Consider the following 10,861-nt stretch of genomic DNA (forward strand, 5'->3'; position numbering starts at 1 on the left):
AACTAAAATATTTAAGGAAAATATAATTATATTGATTGTCAATAAGAGCAATATGTTATAATATATAGCTCTAGTAAAACTCATTTTCGTTACAAACTCTTGGAAAAACATTAGGCATAAGAGCAATATGTTATAATATATAGTCTAGTAAAACTTATTTTCGTTACGAACTCTCGGAAAATGTTAGTCGATAGGCACTGGATCCGTAAACATATCATGGGTGCTAATGTATTCAATACAAATAATATTTTTCTTCTACTCGTTCTCGTATGTGGAAAATAACTTAGTATCAAAATATAATCCGACCCCACTCGAACTATTGTTGTTTGAAAAACTAATGACAACATAATTGTCACAATAAATCTTTAAATCTTCAATGATCTCGATATGAAGTTAGTGACTTTGAGTCCACTAATAAGATTTTGCAACAACATCTGGTTGCAAGTTGCATTTATAAACCGCAACACATTATGCCATTATTGTCGAGCCCGTCGTTAGTTATTGCTTATGACTAATCCACAAGATAGGCCCGCTTGCTAACATAGAGATGCACCCCGAAGTTGACTTTTATTGCCTTAGCATTTAGCAAAGTAGTCACTTCTAATTTATCAGTTCTTTTATAAGTTAGTTCATACTCTTTTGTCCCTCGAAGATATCATAATACTTTTTTTAAGTTTTCCGATGATCAAAATCAAGATTAGATTGACATCATTCTAGCATTCCAACAAAATAAGTGATATCATGACGAGTACAAACTTGAACATACATTAGGCTTCCGGTATAAAAACATAAAAACATAAGGTATCAATTTCTTTTGTTTCTTTTCCACCTATGTTTTTGGCATTGAAAAGAACAAAAAACGTCTCTTTAACTACGGGAGCAACCGAAAGCATTGTTGCATGTTATAACATTGAAGAAACGTTCAATATAAGCCTTTTTAGACAATCATAACGTCCTATTTAGAAAACTATCAGTGATCAATATAGCCTCTTTTCTTTGTGGCATTTTGTCCGTTCATACGAGATCACTAGGCCAACTAAATTCAAGTCAAAGGTCTTAATGTCTTATACTAAATCAAACTTGATTTATCAGCTCAATATGCCTTCTTGATAAAAGCTTGAGTTTGATTCAAGAAATATTCTAAATTCGAATGATTGATAAATGAAATGGGTAAAATTTCCTTTTTGCCCTTCACTACCATTAAGTCAAAATTTCAATGAGTTAGAGGATAAACTGGGAGCAAGTACGCAAGAGGATTGCGAAGAATGCAGAGTACTTCCCTAAAAAAATGGGTGAACAGTGAAATGACCTTTTTGCCCTTCGAGCCACTATCTTTAGGTCAAATTTTCAAAAGAGTATTTCCCATTAAATTTAAATCTTTTTATATATACCGAATAAAACAGAATGATCACCAGCAATGTCTGGGATGATACAAACTCGAAATCAAATGGCAAATATGTATATATATATATATATATATATATATATATATATATATATATATATATATATATAGTTTTCTATATGTAAATATTTTGACACATGAGACTTGATAAGATCTCAACCTTTGACTTTTTACTTCAGTTGACCGATGTCTGGTTTTCTTTGAAAAGAAGCGATCCAAGAAGAATGGCAATGCCGGTTATGGCTATGGTGAATAAAAGCCGCCTGGTAGAGAAGTCTTGTGGTGGTGGTGGTGGCGGCCTTCTGGCGGCATGCTCTCTTTCAGCTTCCCGTATAGCCCTTCATAAAACATCATCCATGAGTGTTAGAACAGGAGTAGATTCACATGTCTGTTTCGTTGGATTCTGTGGGATTTGGCCGGAATTGGAGTTCAATTCCATTCCAACCACATTTGGTTGCAAACGAGTATGGAATGGAATTCACAAAATTCTTTGCCGGACGAATTTCAACATTCCTTCCAAAAACCCATGGAATTCAATTTTGTATCCATTTGCAACCAAAACATGATTGGAATGGAATTGAATTCCAGTTCCAGCCAAATCCGTGGATACCAGTGAATAGCTAGCAATTAATTAACACATAAGTTTAGAACTAATTTCTAATCTACTTACAAATTTGTCCAAAATCAATCATTCTTTCAAAACATTTTGTTTTCTTTCTCTTTCATTCATCTGTAAAAATGATGATCTTTTTTTTTTTTTTGCAAACCAAAACTGTGTGAGGTGGTTTGACAAGTTAACTCACTCTTTCTTCTTCCCATAAAAGCATCATCATTTACATTAAAGAAAAAAATCCAACATATTATATATTTGGAAGAAAAAAAGAAAATAAATCTAAACCTTGGAATTTCAGCTGTATTATTAGGAACACCGTTGCATGTGACTTCATGGGCAATTCTCTCTCTGAGTCTAATATATCTGTTACAGAGATGACATAGCTCTGTCCTATTTCCACAAACTTCCTGAAATTATAGCATTCTTGGTAATACTAATAAAATAATAATAATAATAATAATAAGAGTAAATTACATTTTTGGACCCTGAGTCTAGCTGATTTTGCAATTTTGGTTCCAAAAATATAGTCATTTTACTTGGAAGAGGCACAAGATTTGCAAATGAAAAGTTTTGGGGGGGCAAAATTGAAAAAAAAAACGGCTCTAAATATGTAATTTGCTCTAATAATTAACAATAATAATAACCTGATGCTCAGATAGATCGGTGGCAGGCAAAGGAAACTCGCAATAATCACATGTCACAATTCTTTTCGGACACTTTTCACCTTTGTGCACAGCTAGGATTTCGCGTTCCATCATCTCATTGCACAGTGAACAAGATACCTGTCCCAAGGGCAGTTTGGTCATTTGATACATACATGGTCAATTGGCAATTAGGAATCCATTATCCATCACAACGATTTTTAAGGCTCCATCTGTATGACAACACAGTTGGTACTGTGTTTGGCATGTACTGGACTTGAACACAGACTGATGTCAATATGACAAAAATAACAAAAAAAATAGGGAGGGTATTTTCGTCTTATAGCAATATATAGTTTGCATACCGGAGCATGGGTGGTTGAGTAGTGTTCATCTGCGTGTTTTCTGGGCACCATATCATCACAAATTTTACACTTTTCCAAATTACGTGAGCAGTGAGCATAATGCAGATCAATATTTGAAAAGGGAATAGCTCTATCACTGCAACACATTCACCAAAAACAAAAATCCCATTAATTAACCACTAAATACAAATACACATCAAGCTCTTAATTAGCATGGACAAACTCGTAAACTACAACTACCAAAGTCTAAGGGGGTGTTTGTTTTTGCAAAAATGACTAATTTGCCACTTATATATTACCGTGTTAGAAAATTTTCACATTCAAGTTGTTTCTACTTATAGTGTTGAAGGCTGAAATCTGGAAAAAAAATCTCTAAATGTTAAGAGGAAGTGTTTGACAAGTGAGATTAATGAAATTTCTGAAGTCTAAATGCAGAGCCATTTAGAATGTTTGACAAGTGAGATAATGAAATGTCTTGATATTTATATTAATCCATATTACACTTTTAAGTTGTTAAAATACTTTTAGTTTTTTTTAAGATCTTAATGAAAAAGAAAATAAATGAGCTTAATTTTCTAATATCTAAACTAAATCACACATTAGACTTCTGCTAAGATCTTATCATAAAACACACACGCTTATTTTTTCACTTACCTCCTATTATTATTTATTATTATAATACAAAGCGGATTTCTTACCAATTTATGCAGCCACATTTCAATTTATTACCAAATTTTTACCAATTTATGCATGCATAACTTGGTAAGAAATCCAATTTGTTGCATAAAGTGGTAAAAAATTGGTAACAAATTGAAATATAGTTGAATAATTGGTAAGATATCCACTTTGTTGCATCAATTGCTAAAAGAATGCAAGTTCATTGCATAAATAAGTCATTAAATTGATGCATAATTAATCAAGATGGTGACAAGACTCATGTACATAGCTACCACCAAAATAATCCATTACTGCAGCTGATCTACTAAGATTAAGCAGTTTCAGCAATTCATGCTTGAAAAAATTGCCACCATAGAAAGACAATTCTCATTCATAAGTCATAACACTAACTAAATATCAGAAACTTTATAATACTACCATATGCAGTTAAGATAATGGAATGACTAATTAATATGTTAACCAGAAGTAATAACCTCCATGTAAGCTCATTAAAATCTCAAATACAGACAACTTAAAATCTAGAAGGACTTAAATTAAAACAATTAATGCAGGAAACTGGATAACCGAAACCTCCAGAAAAAAGTACATACATACATAAATAAGGAAACAGTTTCTGAGGCATCCATGTAACAAGTAACTACACTAAACTTGACCGAAGTCCCATGTGATGCTTCAGTGAAGCATCCTCCATTAGGAAATTTTTATTACCATAATTGTATCTTTCATCTTACTAAAAAGTAAAAGGTATGACTACTGAAATCAAAGTCCATAGAAACGAGTATATGACTCTCTCTGTTTCGCTCACCTTTTATATGTGTTTGCTTGTGTAAAAAAATCCCGTAATTGTTCGCAATTTTGATTAATTTGTTCTTAATACAACCATTGTCATGAATATTCCCCCTCCACAAACTACTGCGGATACCTCAAAATACAATCCATGCTTCATGAATACACACACACACACACACATATTTACTAAAAAAAAATCCAAGAAAGGAATCTTAATATTACCAGTGACTGCAAATCTTGGTGGTGTCGGCATGATCAGAAGCTACGGCCATTGTCTCAACTATAAATATCTAGATATACAAAGGGTCTCCAAATTATCTGCAAATTCAAGATCATAAAATCGAAGTTATAGATTGAGTTAGGTGAAAATTCAATGCTTTAAGATAAGATCATCGAACTTGTCAATAAAACTACGCGATCATGATCCACTATACACAAAATTATACACATAAAAACATCGAATTTTAAAATTAAAAGCCCTAAGAAAGACCTTGATTGAGAAATCGATCGGCCTTGTTTTCTCCAAGATCGAAGACTTTTCCACAGCACGCACACGAGGAAATTATTTCACTTTGACGCTTTTCTTTATTGATGGTTTTTATTTATAGTAATCTGGCTCCATAATTAGTCTCTTAGTTCTAGTGATAATTTTTTTAAACTATTTTGTTAGCCCAGGCGCCGCTGTGGCGCGTGTTTTGACACGCGCCGTTGTTTTCTTATTGGGCTTTAGTACTTGAGTCCAGCATTTGGAATCTCTTTTTTAGACAATATATTCCATCTTTCTGTTGGATCATATGACAATGCTTCCAATTTCCAACATCTTATGCATAACAATTTTTATTCAAACGAATTACATTAAAATGATATATATTTCGTGTTATGTTTATTTCTAAAATATATATTTAAAATTTTATACCTCCAAAATATATTTTTTGGGCTCAACCATTATGACATCTATTTTGATGATATCATGTAGATTAGACGTGACATGATATCAATTCAATTGTAAATTATTCATATGCACTCAAATTAATGACATTGCATAACAAAACTATTTTTATTGATCTTTTGAAGTTGACATGTAAAAATTATATTTAATCATATAATCATAGAGATATACAATTAAAATAGATCCAATGTCATAAAAAACACATTTTATGTTGGTTTTTGTTTTAAAAACATGTTTTTAGATTGTATATTTAAGGATTTATAATTTGAAAAAGTTTTGGATTAAAAATAACAGTTTTTGATGAAAGTGTTTAGTTTTACATACTTTCTTCATCTTATTGCTATGTTATTATTTATTTTATTTTATTTTTTGTATTTTATAAATTAATATTTAATAAAGAAATAATATCATTGTTGTCCAATCAACTATATATTTTGATCCCACTTGGTCCCTATGTAACGTCCCAAATATTAAGACTAAAAATTTCGATTTTTGAATTGATTAAAACCATTATCCAAACAACATCATAAAAACCATGGTGAATCAAAATGTATCGATAACATCCAAGTACATCAGAGTAATATAAAAATGTGGAACGATGTGGTGTGTGCACTACAATCATCCCGGACTCTTCCCCTTCGAACCAGAAGTACCTGAAACATAAACTGAAAACCGTAAGCACAAAGCTTAATGAGTTCCCCAAAATATCACATACCATACATATCAAACATATAATGGGCCCCGCCCGTCATTGGGCCCCACCCGACATCGGGCCCCGCCCGGCATCGATCCCCGCTCGGTAAACAAATTTGCCAGTCATCAAGCCCCGCCCGAGGAAGTCAAACTGAAAGTCAATTTGCTGAGTACGCGAAGCGTACTCAACTCGTACACTTAGCGTACTCCTTCCGGGGCCAGTACGCGCAACGTACCAACTGGGTTCGCCCAACGTACTCCCCAGATCACCAATCCACTCCACTAAGCACTTAATTAGTTGAGACCTCTAGCCAAACTCTCAGATCTAATCCTAAAATGTGACTTAATACGTAAAGTTGGCAACTTTACACCCATGCATGACTTAATGGGACCCAACACTTAAAAACAATCTTAATAGACAAAATTGCGCAAATGGTCCCTGTGGTATATCGAAAATTGCCACTTTGGTCCAAAAAGGTTTGGACTAGCACCAATGGTCCAAAAGTTTGATTTTGTTGCCACTTTGGTCCAATTTGCTTTGCATTTTTTTATAATGACCGTTTTTCCCTTTGCAAAAGAAATTGTATATTCTTTTTTCATTTTTTATTATAGAGATAAAAAAATAGGCAAAAGAAAAATACTCTTTTATCTCTCTCTCTCTCTCTCTCTTAATACATTTCCCTTTCACAATAATATAGTTGCCTTAAAATCAAATCAGACAATATCATCTCGCTGGAGCTACCATCCTCTCGCCAGAAAATCAAATCATACAGTGGCATTCACACGGCTACCTCCCTCTTCCATTTTAGTTTTCATCAGGCGAACCCTAACTCCGGTTAATTATTTACAGATCTTTGGTTCCTCAGAGATAACCAATGTCGGCACCGGATCTGCACCATATATGCAAACCGTCGGCATCGAGAACGGAGATGAGTAGAAAGAAATGGGAATGGAGCAGTTTTTGTACCACCACTTCTTCAACGAACCCTAACCTTAACGCCTCCACCACCGTTTGGCAGTGTTGCAGAAATCGGCCTTGGCGGCAGATTAATCGGTGATTAATCGCTTGGCGGCCTCGAACCGATTACGATTAGAGTGCTTGGCGGAAATTGGTCAAAATCAGTCAAACTCGGGCTTGACGGTCCTTGCCGGCCTCGGCGGTCATAGGCGGAAAATATTTAAAAAATTCAAAAAAAAAAAATTTCAAATATTACATCAAAATTTTAAAATTTAAAATTTTTAAGCTTTTAAATTTTAAAATATTATACTAAAAATTTTAAAATTTCAAAATTTTAAAATTTAAAATTTCCAAATACTTAATTTTTTAGGAAATATTAATTTTCTAAATATTTTTATTAATAATTTAGGGTCCCCGATTAATCTCCGCCAAGTCTGATTAATAGCTTATCGTCAGTCGACCGCCGAGTTACCGCCAAGCGATTTTTACAACCTTGCCGTTTGGAAACCCTAACCCTAGCTCCGTTAAACCCAAAACGACCGATTGGAGTGGCGAATCTAGGGTTTCTGTAACTCGTAGATCATTGTCTCCATCAAAGAAGGATAGAGACGAAGAGAGAAGAAGGCGAAGCTAGGGTTTCTGAAAACGCAAAGTCTTGAGCTAGGGTTTCTTATATGCAACGACAACGGCGAAGTCGGCAATCGTCGATATGTTTTGAATTGATCTTCGTCCCAAGTAGTCGCTCTCTATTTCTTCCCATCTCTCTCTCTCTCTCCCTCTCTCTCTCTCTTTATATATATATATATATATATATATATATATATATATATATATATATATATATATATATATATATATATATATATATATATATATATATATATATATCTGATGGATTCGTTTACATTTTTCCTCTTATTTCCATATCCAACTGGTCGTTGCATGAAAAAAGATGTTGGTGGTGGTGTTGAACTAGTGGTGATGGTGCTCGGCTGTTGGCAGTGGTTTCCGACAGGTGGTGGTGGTTGTTCATATTTTTCCGGCAGCTGATGGTGGTTATGTTATATTCCTTTTTATGAAAAAATCAGAGAGAGAGAGAGAGAGAGAGAGAGAGATGGGAAGAGGAAATGGGTTGAAATTTTCTTTTTCATTTTTATTTTAATATATTTAAATAAATAAATAAACAGAAAAAAAATAAAGTAAGGTCAAAATTGTCATTATAAAAAAGTTCAAAGCAAAATGGATCAAAGTGACAACAAAATCAAACTATTGGACCATTGATGCTAGTCGAAACATTTTTGGACCAAAGTAGCAATTTTCGACATACCATAGGGACCATTTGTGCAGTTTTGTCATCTTAATAAGGCTCTTAACACTTGCATGGACCGATATATTTCATAAAGTTTGAATTTTTATGAACAAGGGACCTCCATGGAGCTAAGATCTAACATCCATGGCTTCTGGAGTAGATCAAAAGCTCAACTTTAGCTCAAAAGACCCAAAAATGCATAAACATGGTCCCAAAACTAGATCTAGCATAATGAACCATCAAGTAGAGAACTTTATACCTCAAATGGCTTGCAAAGATGATGATGAATCTGGATCTACAAGCCCAAGCTACTCCCAAGCCACCACCAAGAGTTATTCTTCTTCTTCTTTCACTAAAACACCACCAAATCTCACTTTCAAGCTCAAAACTCATAAGAGACACTTAGGGTTTCGTTTTTAGGGTATAGGGTGATGGAGGCTGATCAATAGAATGTCCAAAAGTGGTTTAAGTTGTTTAAATATGGTGCAAACCCTAAAAATTAGGGTTTGCCCAATCCTTGCTTACGACCAACGGACTCCCACGTACGCCCAACGTACGTGGGTGAAGCCCGCGACTAGAAAAGAGCTAGTACGGTAAGCGTACTCATAGAGTATGCCCCGCGTACTAGCTAGGGACCAAAATGAAAAGGATTTTGCATTAAGGGGCTAAAAGGAAACTTACCAAATTACGAATGTTACAATTCTCCCCCACTTGAATCAGACTTCGTCCTCGAAGTCCGCTGCCCCAAACAACTATAGGTAATGCTCCCTCATATCGTCCTCTAGCTCCCACATCCATTCTGAACCCTTGTGATGTTGCCACTGGACTTTCACTAACTCAACAACCTTGTTACTCAAGGTTTTCGTCTTCCGGCCAAGAATCGCCACCGGTATCTCGATATAATTCAAGCGATCATCCACCTGAATATCCTCCAATGGAACCACTGCGGAATCATCCAATAGACATTTCCACAACTGAGAGATGTGGCACATGGTATGGATCTGACTAAGCTCCTCGGGAAGATCCAAGCGATAAGCAACCCGACCCAAAACCCTGAAAGGACCGATGTACATGGGGCCCAATTTTCCCCTCTTCCTGAATCGAATGACACCTTTCCAAGGTGACACCTTCAGGCGAACCATATCCCCAAACTGGAACTCTAGATTGATCGACGCTTGTCGGTATAGCTCTTCTGCCGACTCTAAGTTGTATGGAGTCTACTCCGAACCTGCTGAATCAACTCGGTAGTCTTGAGTACCACTTCGGTACTCCCCATGACTCGATAGTCAAAAGGAGGTCGATCAATGCTGGTGTGATAACTATTGTTATACGAAAACTCCGCCAAAGGGAGATACGTATCCCAACTCCCACTGAAATCCAAAACACACGCCCGTAACATATCTTCTAAGGTATGAATAGTCTGTTCGCTCTGACCGTCAGTCTGCGGGTGGAAAGGTGTATTGAAATGAAGAAGAGTACCTAACTCGTCGTGGAACCTCTTCCAAAATTTGGAAGTAAACCAGACGTCCCCATCTGAAACCACAGAAACCGGCACCCCATGCCGTGCCACGACCTCCCTGATGTATACCTCAACCAACTTCTCCGCAGAGATACTCTCTTGACTCGGAATAAAATGCGCGCTCTTGGTTAATCGATCCACGATGACCCAAATCGAATCCACTTCGCGCGCAGTCTGAGGCAACTTCGTAATGAAATCCATAGTAATCTCCTCCCATTTCCAGACAGGAATATCTAACGGTTTGTGACAACCCGAAATTTCTATCTTGTACAAACTATTCACTTCAATCAAAGTCAGACTTGTATCTGCTAGCTTTTAGCACTGTTTAGAGTATGTTTGAGCATTCTAAGCTTAGTACATCAAGGGACCAAGTGTTAGAATGGGTCAACTAAAGTTCCAAACCATTGATCAAGCCATAAACCCTCAAATGAGGAGTTTACGGCCAGGACCATGAGTTTACGGCCGTAAACTCATGGGCAGTAAACTCATGATGGCCGTAAACTCCAACCTATAAGTATGATGCTTGGTCCATTTTTCTGCACTCTTTCCATTTCTAAGGCTTGGAACTCGAAAACTCTCTCAAGAACATCAAGAACACTTAGGTGTTTTGGGCCGAAAAACACCCTTCTTTGCCTTCAAATCGTAAGTATAACTTCCCTATTCTTGTTATCTAGTTAAGACTCAAAATGCTAGCCTTGAAATCAAGCTTTTCCAAGAACATGAGGTGTTTACGGCCAAGAGCATCTCCCTTGGCCGTAAACCCTAGTTTGTGGAGTTTTTGGACCTTAAACTCTTCCTAAGGCTTGGACATGAACCTAGAACCCTTCTTCAATACTTTTTGCCCTTTAAAACACCCATATGCCAAAGTAGCATGAGTTTACGGCCGTAAACTCATGGGCAGTAAACTCTTGGCCGTAAACTCCCTTGGTCATGCCATTTTGG

The 10,861-nt window shown here is 35.8% G+C and overlaps 1 protein-coding gene across 1 annotated transcript; it reads right to left on the minus strand.

Moving 5' to 3' along the window:
* Window positions 1-1,370: 1,370 nt before the first annotated feature.
* LOC145122853 (uncharacterized) lies at window positions 1,371-5,094 on the minus strand. Its single transcript, XM_079058421.1, has 6 exons — window positions 4,982-5,094; window positions 4,714-4,809; window positions 3,025-3,160; window positions 2,663-2,800; window positions 2,304-2,425; window positions 1,371-1,743 (listed from the first exon to the last, which is right to left on the minus strand). The coding sequence occupies exons 2-6, from the start codon at window positions 4,761-4,763 to the stop codon at window positions 1,581-1,583; spliced, it is 609 nt and encodes a 202-aa protein (XP_078914547.1). The 5' UTR covers window positions 4,764-4,809; window positions 4,982-5,094; the 3' UTR covers window positions 1,371-1,580.
* Window positions 5,095-10,861: the final 5,767 nt, after the last annotated feature.

The sequence above is a fragment of the Lactuca virosa genome, chromosome 6 (genome assembly GCF_052849685.1).
Source record: "Lactuca virosa cultivar CGN04683 chromosome 6, Lactuca_virosa_CGN04683_v6, whole genome shotgun sequence".
Taxonomy (NCBI): Eukaryota; Viridiplantae; Streptophyta; class Magnoliopsida; order Asterales; family Asteraceae; genus Lactuca; species Lactuca virosa.

What these genes read in the sequence shown, in the direction of transcription:
- LOC145122853 (XM_079058421.1), bottom strand. Translation starts at nt 4,763, where the DNA reads ATGGCCGTAGCTTCTGATCATGCCGACACCACCAAGATTTGCAGTCAC. An exon ending in ACTCAACCACCCATGCTCCG is followed by an intron (nt 2,801 to 3,024) that starts GTATGCAAACTA and finishes CCCTTGGGACAG; the next exon opens with GTATCTTGTTCACTGTGCAA. An exon ending in AATACAGCTGAAATTCCAAG is followed by an intron (nt 1,744 to 2,303) that starts GTTTAGATTTAT and finishes TGTTTTATGAAG; the next exon opens with GGCTATACGGGAAGCTGAAA.